The sequence below is a fragment of the Moschus berezovskii genome, chromosome 5 (assembly GCF_049115385.1).
Source record: "Moschus berezovskii isolate FMDL1 chromosome 5, NW_MosBer_1.0, whole genome shotgun sequence".
Classification (NCBI taxonomy): Eukaryota; Metazoa; Chordata; class Mammalia; order Artiodactyla; family Moschidae; genus Moschus; species Moschus berezovskii.
Window position 1 is genome coordinate 80,726,300 of NC_142464.1, and position 12,161 is coordinate 80,738,460.

Here is a 12,161-nt window from a genome sequence, read left to right on the forward strand (position 1 = left end):
AAAAAATTTTAATGTATTTAATTGGGAGCACAGTATGTTCCTTTATATATTTATTTGATTTTAATATTTTTAGATATGTGTGTATTTGCTCATAGATGTATTTGGGGCCTCAGTGGTCTCCTATGAAGACAGTTCCTTTTAGCTAAACTTCCCTAAGTTTTAAATAATTATGCTTACATATTACATATACACCATTTAGACAATCTTGTTTATAAAAATAAGTCCAAACTTGTTACGTGTTTAATGTTTGGCCTGTTTTATTTTTCAATATTTTCAAGTGACAACTGGGACTTGATTCCATGTTTTAAGTGTTTCACTGGCTCCATGTACTTATAGATATGAGAAAAATGACTGACTCAATTGTAAATTCTAGTTGATTTAATCTTATATAAAACCTTTTTCTCTTTTTTTATGTGGAAAGGGTGTTATAATTAGGTTGTGGCAATGATATAAATGTTACTATTAAGTATACCTTAGAGGGATTTGAATAGAAGGTGTTTTATTTAATAAATAATAAATTAGACTTAACATTTATTGAATAAATTAGGTGTAATAAATTAGATTTTGTGTATTTATCATCTCTTTAATAGGGATTTGGGGCAAAAAAAAAAAGTTGAGTGAAATTTTGTTCATCGAGAAATGCTGTCTGAAATTCTAGGTTCTTATTTTGTTTTCACTTTGTAGTATTCTGAAACAATTGTATTTACTCTATTTTATTTCTGATTAGTTTACTCAGGCCCTCCTTCAACTCTATAACAGGTCCTACTTTCTTTCGGTGCCTGTGAGTACATCACCTTTGGCTCCAGCTTCTCTGATTCTTTTTTTTTTTTTCCTGTGAAGTTTACTAAGCTTAATAGCCGCAGAATCTTTACAGTTATAATTTACTGATTTAAGCTACCTGTTAACCATACTTGTAGCAGTTTTTGTAATGTACCGTAACAGAAAGTTTATTTAGACCCAGAAGGCATTTAATCTCACTCTGCTTGCCTTTCTTTCATTCACTCACTCATTCCTTTATTTGGAAGTCACTTGCCAAGTGATTCCAGACATTTCATTGGAATAGATTAGGGGCTGATTCTTTCCTCTAGTTGCTCACAGTCCAGAGAAGGGACACAAGCAGACTGAGGGAGGGTATATGTTATGGTGGTGCCGTGGGAGCATAAAGGAAGATCAGCTAACTAAGCGTGCAAGGGGGAAACAGGGGAAGACTCTTAACATTCCACTTGACTTAAAAAGCATCAGGAAAAAAGTAAACCTCGGAATCACATAGGAAGTACTAATGCACATTTTTCTGAAACTATTATTTCAAAAATATCTATTTCTGCTCAATTCCCTAGTTTTTTAAAATAATCCTGTTGGCAGGGATGTAGTCCACATTTGTAGATGATACTGAAAATACCAGTCAGTAAGTGATAATCCTTTTTCCACCCTTAATTGTTTGTTATAACATGCTGTTATTTGTGATTTTGCTTCCTTGCCTTATAAACTAATGGCTTTGTTTAAAATGAATGCTTCCCAATTCTGAAAATCTAATATGCTTTGTTACATGTGAGTAATGCATGTTAAAAACCAGAATGTTGCAACAACCTGGAATGTGCTGAAGAAGATGAAAGATGATGTCCCAAGAACAGAAAAGAGATTTTCTGTGTGTTAAAATTTAATATTTCATGTCACCGAGCAAAGAGTTGGGAAACAGGGGTATTTCTATTCCTGGTTGTGGGACACACTGTCTAGGAAGATTTGATTACCGCATTGTGTTACATGTCTTTGTCCGTCATCAAATTTTGATTGTGTGTCTGATTTGTGTGTCACATTGTGTGACAGTACTCACTGTCCTCCATATGTGAGAATAAGAAACGGCTCCTACCCTCAAGATGCTTTTGAGAATGTGTTAAAAGTAATGTATTTAAAATTCTACAGCAGTTATACGGGTTACCTTAGAGACACCACGATAAAGTGAATGTGTCAGTAAAGCAAGTCACACAAATTTTTTGGTTTCCCAGTGCATAGAAAAGTTATATTTACACAGTATTGTAGCCTATTGTGTGCAATAACATTATGTCTAACAAAAGAATGTATACACTTATTTAAAAAATACTGTTACTAAAAATTGCTAACCACCATCTGAGCCTACCATCTGAGTCATAATCTTTTTGCTGGTGGAGAGTCTTTCCTCAGTGTTGATAGTGCTGGGGGACCAAGGCAGTGATTACTGAAGATTGGGGTGGCTATGGCAGTTTTTTAAAATAAGACAACAGTGAAGTTTGCTGTGATGATCAACTTTTCCTTTCTCAGACAGTTTCTCTGTAGCATGCAATGCTGTTTGATAGCATTTTACTCACAGTAGAACTTCTTTCAGAGTTGGAGTCAGTCTTCTCAAATCCTGCCACTTGCTTTATCAACTAAGTTTATATATTAATTATAGTCTAAATCGTTTGTTGTCATTTCAGTAGCCTTCACAGCATCTTCACCAGGAGTAGATTCTATTTCAAGAGACCAGTTTCTTTGTTCATTCATAAGAAGCAACTTCTCATCCATTAAAAAATCTGTTAAATGAGATTGTAACAGTTCAGTCACATCTTTAGACTCCACTTCTAATTCCGGTTCTCCTGCTTTCTACCACATTTATAGTTACTTCCTGTACTGAAGTCTTAAACCCCTCAAAGTCATTCATGAGGGTTGGAATCAGCTTCCAAAACTCCTGTTAGTGTTGATATTTTGACCTCTTCTCATGAATCACAGTGTTCTTAATGGCATCTAGAATGGCCAGTCCTTTCAAAAGGTTTTCAGTTATCGTTACCAATTTATCTATAGTAAGAAAGTTTAAACAATGTCTTAATTTTTAAAGTATATAAAGAGTCAAATTCTTAGCACAGTTGAGTTCTAGATATGATAGTTATCTATATTATTGATTGAATCAAGCAATTTAAGTATTTTATATTCCTCCTTCCTATATATATTTTGGAACCAGTCTCTAAAATCTTTCTGTTAACACTAACAATATTTAGTATATCTTAATAGTCTGAAGGTAATGATGTTCTTTATATCAGTGAATTTTCAGATGATGGTGATCTGAAAATGCTACTTGCAGTAGAAAGCTGTGAATAGTAATATATGTAAAAGAGCTTTGTAAACTGTAAAATTCTCTATAAATGTTGATTCTTCCATTTTGCAGGAGAGATGAAGGTTTTTAATTGAAGAGCTTTCCTGACATTAAATAATATAACTTAACATGCAGTGATCTGAGTAAACAGCTATTGAAGAAAACGTAAACCATGATTTTGAGTCTTGAATCATTGAAAAAATTAATGAGGAAGAGTGGGATAATGGAAATATATCTAATATTATTATTAATAAGTGCAAAATATTTGAAAAACATTTATCAGTGATAACAAGTTTGTCAAATACTCCTTCCTTTTAGTCAGTGTAACTTAATTAAGACACAATTTGGAGACATTAGCAGACTTAAAACTAATCTCTATCTGTGTACAGTATCTAATATCTGTGATTCAGTGGAATCTCAGTCATCCTTCTGATGTGGCAAACATTTCTGAAATGTAATGTTTGTATTGACCTTCAGCAATTTTTGAGTCTGGTTAAAATGATTTTGTTTGGCATGTTTTTAAAAGAAAGCAGAAGTGAGACTCACATGACTACAGTTCAGATTCTAGCCTTCCTCCTGTGTGACCTGCGTAAATCACTTAACCCTTTGAATTTCAGTTTGTTCTGTTGGATCAACTGATCTACTGGATACATATACTCTAAAACAAAAGTCAGGATTATTCGTCTGTCTCAGGCTGTTTGAAAACTTACTAATTTATATAAGTCATGTCAAGGATTAAAATTGCTTGTGTAGCAAATTAATGGAAAAATTAAAATTACATTATTATTAGGGATTATCCTAGAAAGGGCTTCCCAGGTGGCTCAGTGGTAAAGAATCCACCTTCAGTGCAGAAGACATAGGTTCAGTCCCTGGGTGGGGAAGATCCCCTGGAGGAGGAAATGGCAACCTACACCAGTATTCTTGGGAAATCCCATGGACAGAGGAGCTTGGCAGGCTATCGACAGTCTATAGGGTTTGCAAAGAATAGGACATGAACCATCAACTGAGCACCAAGCACTATCTTGGAAAGCCCAGGAAATAGTCATCTGTGGTCCTTCCTAGTTCTAAAATTCTGTATCCTGTGTATTTTCCTCTGCTGTTTGAAATATTGTACACTCTAATGGAAATATCATAGATGTAGACAATTTGTTTTGAATGACTTCCCCTGTTTGTTGTGTGTTTCTTAGTAACAGTTTATATCATGATATTTATTTGCTTAGTAAATTGTAAAATGATATGGGAGAGGTAAACTTGATTAAAACATTCATTCTCAGCTACTTTAAAAGATAAAGTGAGTCGATTTATCAGAGAGTCATTCTTGTGTGTTTATGACTATTTTATGGTGGTGGTTTGTATACACAGCATGATACACAGCATGATAAAGACAAGTAAGTACTCAGTTCTTATATTTCTATGTTCTGTTGTTTTTGCTTGGCCGTGCTTGATCATTGTTAAGGATATTTAATTACAACAATGTTTCTTTCTACTGTCAGTGATATTTATGTACTTATTTATTCACTCTAGGGTCATGATCAGAGTTCAACTCTTGCTCAGCACTCTATTGAGCTGACTTTACCTAATCATCATCCATTTCATAGAGACTTACTCCGATATGCCAAGCTGATGGAGTGGCTAAAGAGTACCGATTATCGAAAATATGAGGGACTAACAAAGGTATGGATTTGGTGTCAGTTACTCACTGAGTATAGAGCATTATTTTTTAGAATCAAGAGGTCATGTGTTCAGTTCCGCAAGTGACATTTGAAACACTGTTGTATATTCTTAGAAAAGCAGCAAGTAGTTGAATTTCTGATGCTCATTAGCTACGGAGAACATTTATGTTATTTACTTGGATGGAGAGTAGCTATATTTTGAACTTCAGTATAGTATTAGGCTGTACTGCCGCTTGAAGCATCATTCAGTTTAGTTAAATAATTATTTCCTGAGTTTCTTTATGTGCAATATAAAAACTAGAGAGTATGAAGATATTTTCAGTGAGGCATTTGCTTTCTAAGAATCTGTAATCTGTTCTTTTAAGCACATGCAGTATGCCTCTTTATTAAACAAACATTCCACTGTTCCAGGCACACAGAAACATGGTTATTTCTGTTCCTGATTGTGGAACACACTAGCTGGAAAAAATGGATTATCATATTATGGTACATCTCTTTGTCAATCACAAGATTTTCACTGTGTGCCTCTTTTGTACTCACTGTAATCCATATGTAAGAATAAGAAGTGGCTTCCACATATGCTCCTACTTCCAGAGAGCATCAGGTCTCCCCGGGAAGAGGAATTATACTTAAAACAGCCGGCCAAAGTTAAGTGCTAAACTGGAAATGAGTTTAAATGTATAGCAGGTTAGAGAAAGGAAATTCATGACCTGAAGCCACAGGAGAAAACTTCATAGAAAATGTTGGACTTGACCCTTTTCCCGGGACTTTAAGAAGGCCAGGCTGACTGAAACTGAAATTCCATATTCTAGAAGAGTGAGAAGTTAGGTTAAAAAATCTGAGTTGTGAGTCCTAACAGCATTCTTCACATAGGAAAAGACTTGATAGGGGAAACTAATTAAGAACCTAATATAATAATCAACTGAAATGAATTCTTGAACGAGGAAGATGATAGTAGGAATAGAGATTATAAATCACAAGAGAGAATCCAAAACCAAGGGACAGGATGGTGCCAGACTTGTGAGACGTAGAGGTTAGAACAGTGATAAATACCACTTGGGCTTCCCAGGTGGTGCAACAATAAAAAAGAAAATCCACCTGTCAATGTAGGAGATGCAGGTTTGATCCCTGGGTTGGAAAGATCCCTTGGAGAAGGAAATGGCAACCGACTCCAGTATTCTTGCCTGGAGAATCCCATGGACAGAGGAGCCTGGTGGCCACAGTCCATGGGGTCACAAAGAGTTGGACATGAGTGACTGACTGAGCACACGCATACACACAGATGTCTGCAGTTGGACAAGAGAAAAGTCATTCATACATTCACTTAGCAAATGAATTGAGCATCTGTTGTGTGCTCATACTGTTGTATGTGCTAAAGATAACAGCACTGAAGGAAATAGGTGAATGCTTGTCTGTTCAGAGTACATATTCTAGTGGAGAAGGACCAGCACAAAAGTCAGTTTCATAGTCTGCTGGAAGGTACTGCTGAGAGCTTTAGAGAAAATAAAGCAGGGAATGCTGGGACATCAGAAAGGCTGCAGTTTGAAAAAGGATGGTCAGGGAAGGCAACATTTGAGCACAAATTTTAAAGGTAAGCAGGGGTGAGCAGTGGGAATTTCTGAGGAAAGCTTTTCCAGCACAGCACAAGTGCCCGAAGGCAAGAGCAACCTGGAGCACTAGAGGTGCAAGCAGGAGGCCATTGTGGGGGGAGCACAGCGAGCCAGGTTCAGGATGAGAAGGGCAGGCGTGAGAGGCGCAGTGAGGTGGGGCAGGGCAGATCTGGAAGGGACTGTGCACCGTTGTTAAGAATTTGGTTTTTACTTCCAGAGAGATGAGGGAGGGGTGTTGATGGGCTTTGAGTAGCAGAATGACGTGATCTCCCTCATTTAATAAATGGCCATTGTCGCAGGAACCCATGGGTTCAGTACTCTGCTCTTGTGTTGTATTCTGATTTGTTTTGAGTCAGCAGAATTCTGATTTGGAGATAGCTTAAGAAGAATATTTGCTTGACTGGAATCTTTGCCTTCTGAAGTTTTAAGAGGATTAATACTGTATTTTGAATAATTAAATATTGTTACATCTTAAGAGTTTTGTGCCAACAAGTCCTTTGTCCCCTAGTGAATATTCAAATGAGTAAAATAATCAATAAGCTTTTTGCTTGATTGTGTTCTCAGTGAGTATTATTGCCCTATCTTTATATATACGTAGCATTCATGAACGTAGTTTAAAGTGAAGAAGCAAGACAGTAGCCAATCTAGCGCTGAATTATGGAATCATTCTGTGCTCACAGTATATTTTCAATTGACAATATTGATGTGCTTTTTAAAATGAAATTATCTTCTTTCCAAAGAATCTTACTTTATCTTGTGTTTGAACTTGTGACGGACCATGCAGTTTTATGCCTGATAATCTAATTTGATTGCTCAAGTGTTTTCGAAAATAGGAATCTTATTAATATGACAAAGAAAAGAATGAAAGGAAATGGAAAGAAAGGAATGAAAAAAGGAACCTGACAAATCAGTGTTTCTTTGGTAACAGATAATAATTAAATCCAGATACTATTTGTACTTCATACTTCCCAGGTAGTGTGTGCTAGTGGTAAAGAACCCACCTGCCAATGCAGGAGACATAGGAGATTCAGCTTCAGTCCCTGGTTCAGGAAGGTCCCCAGGAGAAGGAAATGGCAACCTACTCCAGTATTCTTGCCTGGAGAATTCCATGGACAGAGGAACCTGGTGAGCTATAGTCCATAGGGTTGTAAAGAATTGAACCCAATTGAAGTGACTTAGCACTCACCTTTGTACTTGGTTAGTTGTACCCAGCTCACACTTTTTGGCAGGACCAGAAAAGCTTGTCTTCATTTCTTTAGGAATAAGAATAATTAGGCCCTGCCCCAACTCTACTTATGGCTGAATCTAAGCAAACCCCTGATTTGGGGTATATGTAATTAGAGCCTAAGGAAAATAGAGGTGCGTTGGACATGTAATAAGCTCGGCTGCCCAGAATCCCTTCTGCCTAGCTGGGGCTCTGAGTTATGCATGTAGAGTGGTTGATCAGGGAGATGGTCCATCCATGTTTAGGTAGGAACGATCTTTCCTCTCCTAATAGCCCCTTGAGGCCGAAAGTCTTTAAGACTGCTCAGACATCTTTTCTCTATCTCAGTCCTGTATTTGTAAATATAGAAAATAAAACATAGTGTTATCTGTAAGACTTTACAATGGGCACAAAATAAAGTTGGAAATACTGCCTGAGATAACAGTATTTAAACTCAAGATAGTTGGATTTTAAGTTAGGTTCTGTATACAGGATGCTAAGAAAAACACCTACAGTGAGAAACTTCTTTCTGAATTCAGTAAATGAATGAACTGAGAGTCACACCTGTCTGTGGCCTTTCTCACCTGTGAGTTCTGTTGAGAACCTTGGGGAAGGTATTCAGTCATTTGAATTGCATTGAAAAAGAAGGTGAGTTTTGGTTCAGTTCAGTTCAGTTCAGTTCAGTCCAGTCGCTCAGTCGTGTCCGACTCTCCGCGACCCCATGAATCACAGCACGCCAGGCCTCCCTGTCCATCACCAACTCCCGGAGTTCACTCAAACTCATGTCCACAGAATCGGTGATGCCATCCAGCCATCTCATTCTCCGTCGTCCCCTTCTCCTCCCGCCCCCAACCTTTCCCAGCATCAGAGTCTTTTCCAGTGAGTCAACTCGTCTCATGAGGTGGCCAAAGTATTGGAGTTTCAGCTTTAGCATCAGTCCCTCCAATGAACATCCAGGATTGATCTCCTTTAGAATGGACTGGTTGGATCTCCTTGCAGTATAAGGGACTCTCAAGAGTCTTCTCCAACACCACAGTTCAAAAGCATCGATTCTTCGGCGATCAGCTTTCTTCACAGTCCAACTCTCACATCCATACATGACCACGGGAAAAACCATTGCCTTGACTAGACGGACCTTGGTCGGCAAAGTAATGTCTCTGCTTTTTAATATACTATCAAGGTTGGTCATAACTTTCCTTCCAAGGAGCAAGCGTCTTTTAATTTCATGGCTGCAATCAGCATCTGCAGTGATTTTGGAGCCCAAAAAAACAAAGTCTGACACTGTTTCCACTGTTTTTCCATCTATTTGCCATGAAGTGATGGGACCAGATGCCATGATCTTTGTTTTCTGAATGTTGAGCTTCAAGCCAACCTTTTCACTCTCCTCTTTCACTTTCATCAAGAGGCTTTTGAGTTCCTCTTCACTTTCTGCCATAAGGGTAGTGTCATCTGCATATCTGAGGTTATTGATATTTCTCCCAGCAATCTTGATTCCAGCCTGTGCTTCTTCCAGCCCAGCGTTCCTCATGATGTACTCTGCATATAAGTTAAATAAGCAAGGTGACAATATACAACCTTGACGTACACCTTTTCCTATTTGGAACCAGTCTGTTGTTCCATGACTGGTTCTAACTGTTGCTTCCTGACCTGCATACAGGTTTCTCAAGAGGCAGGTCAGGTGGTCTGGGATTCCCATCTCTTTCAGAATGTTCCACAGTTTATTGTGATCCACACAGTCAAAGGCTTTGGCATAGTCAATGAAGCAGAAATAGATGTTTTTCTGAAACTCTCTTGCTTTCTCCATGATCCAGTCTGCTCAAATCATTGTTTTAAAAATAGCAAAATAGCTGTTTTGAGACTGTTTAAATTGCTTGGGTAGTAGTGTGCGCTTAATTTGGGTATTGGAATGCAGTCTGTCATATTGAATGAGTTGAGCAGAAATCTAATGAAGATTTTATGAATTATAAGTTGGTCAGTCATTTACATTGATTTCCAGTGATCAGTGTTTTTGTGAGAATTTAAAATTCAAAGAATGAGATGCTGAAAAAAGTGAAATAGCTCAATGAAACAGGAATAATTTTAGAGTCTGTTTATCTTTAGATTTGCTTTTAAAGTTACATACAAAGATCACAGGAAAAAATTTCCTATTTAACTTTCCTTACAGAGAATCTGTGGGAAATGTATGTGGCATACAAATTGGCAAAAGCAGACTCTATATTATGTTTCATCAAAAAAATTTTTATAAGGACATATCTATCTAGAAAATATCTAAATATATATAAATATATCTAACACCTAATATATTTTTATATATTTATAAAATATCTAAAGTTAATGATGAACTATGAGTCAGTATACAAATAATTTAAATGATATACCTTTGAAAGTTACATCTGACGTTTAAAGCAAAGTAAACTGTTTTAAAACTGGGTGTGTTTGAAATTGAAGTGTAGATTCCATGATAAATTTAAAAGAATAACTAGGCATAGGAGTTTTTCTGCTGTGGATTTATTTAAATTTAGTGAAACTCTATATAAGGCATTTAACATAGGATTTGGAAAAATACATGGTCTCCCACTGTTGAATCTTTCGTAAGGGTATAAATTATTTTTGTATGATAGTAAGCATACATGATGAGGGAATGAGTTTGCATGTTAAATAATAGATGTTTTCATTTGAACTAGAATAAGTTTTGTTTTTTAAAAATAAATTATTTGATTATAAAAACTGTAAGATATAGTAATTAAATTCTTATGAAAATAATCTATTTTGGGTTAATTTAATACCCCATGCTGGCAAGGTATGGTAAAACTCAGTGTACTGCTTCAGTGTCATTGATTCTTTCTATTGGTATAATAATTTTTAAAACAGCATGGCAATATGGAAGAAGAGTTAAAAGATTCCCTTACTCTTTGGCACTGTAATTTTACCCTTAGGAAATTATTCCAAGGAAGCAGTTCATTAGAGATGAAAAGCTTATTCTAACATTGTCTATCACAGCAAAACATTGAAACCACTTAAGTAGTCTGTGTTCTGCTAAGTCACTTCAGTCGTGTCCGACTCTGTGTGACCCCATAGACAGCAGCCCACCAGGCTCCCCCGTCCCTAGGATTCTCTAGGCAAGAACACTGGAGTGGGTTGCCATTTCCTTCTCCAATGTGTGAAAGTGAAAAGTGAAAGTGAAGTCGCTCAGTCGCGTCCGACCCTTAGCGACCCCACGGACTGCAGCCTACCAGGCTCCTCCATCCATGGGATTTTCTAAGCAAGAGTACTGGAGTGGCTTGCCATTGCCTTAGGAGGTTGGTTTACTAAATTGTGAACATCAACAGAACGTAATGCTGTGCAGTCATTAGCATATGACACTAGAAAAGTGTGATTGTGCTGACCCAAACACCCAATATAGTATGAATGCAGCTATATTTAAAATATATGAAAGGTAATGTGTATATTACCATTGGATCATTGAAAAAGCAAGAGAGTTCCAGAAAGCATCTGCTGCTGCTTTATTGACTACGCCAAAGCCTTTGACTGTGTGGATCACCACAAACTGTGAAAAATTCTTAAAGAGATAGGAATAGCAGACCACCTTATTTGCCTCCTGAGAAATCTGTATGCAGGTCAAGAAGCAACAGTTAGAACTGGACGTGGAACAGCAGACTGGTTCCAAATCGGGAAAGGAGTACGTCAAGGTTGTATACTGTCACCTTGCTTATTTAACTTATATACAGAGTACATCATGTGAAGCCGGGCAGGATGAAGCACAAGCTGGAATCAGGATTGCTGGGAGAAATATCAAAAACCTCAGATAGGCAGATGACACCATCCTTATGGCAGAAAGCAAAGAAGAACTAAAGAGCCTCTTGATGAAAGTGAAAGAGGAGAGAGAAAAAATTGACTTAAAACTCAACATTCAGAAAACTAAGATCATGGCATCCAGTCCCATCACTTCATGGCAAACAGAGGGGAGACAATGGAAAAGTGAGAGACTTTATTTTGGGGGGCTCCAAAATCACTGCAGATGGTGACTACAGCCATAAAATTAAAAGAGGCTTGCTCCTTGGGAGAAAAGCTGTGACCAACCTAGACAGCATATTAAAAATCTGAGACATTACTTTGCCAACAAAGGTCCATCTAGTCAAAGCTATGGTTTTTCCAGTAGTCATGTACGGATGTGAGAGTTGGACTATAAAGAAAGCTGAGCACCGAAGAATTGATGCTTCTGAACTGTGGTGTTGGAGAAGACTCTTGAGAGTCCATTGGACTGCAAGGAGATCCAACCAGTCCATCCTAAAGGAGATCAGTCCTGGGTGTTCATTGGAAGTACTGATGTTGAAGCTAAAACTCCAATACTTTGGCCACCTGAAGCGAAGAAGTGACTCATTGGAAAAGACCCTGATGCTGGGAAAGATTGAAGGCTGGAGGAGAAGGGGACGGCAGAAGATGAGGTGGCTGGATGGCATCACCGACTCAATGGACATGAGTTTGAGCAGGCTTTGGGAATTGGTGATGGACAGGGGAGCCTGGCGTGCTGCAGTCCATAGGGTTGCAAAGAGTCGGGCATGACTGAGCAA

General features: G+C 37.6%; 1 protein-coding gene across 6 annotated transcripts in view; it reads left to right on the forward strand.

The window, feature by feature from the left end:
* EXOC1 (exocyst complex component 1) overlaps positions 1-12,161 on the forward strand; it is a 63,582-nt gene that overhangs the window by 21,874 nt on the left and 29,547 nt on the right. For 4 of the 6 annotated variants that reach the window (XM_055434241.2, XM_055434238.2, XM_055434239.2 and 1 more), the window contains exons 9-10: positions 728-781; positions 4,628-4,777. In XM_055434241.2, coding sequence (XP_055290216.1) covers positions 728-781; positions 4,628-4,777 — 204 coding nt within the window. The remainder of the gene's footprint in view (positions 1-727; positions 782-4,627; positions 4,778-12,161) is intronic. The other 2 variants (XM_055434243.2, XM_055434244.2) reach the window with 1 other exon arrangement.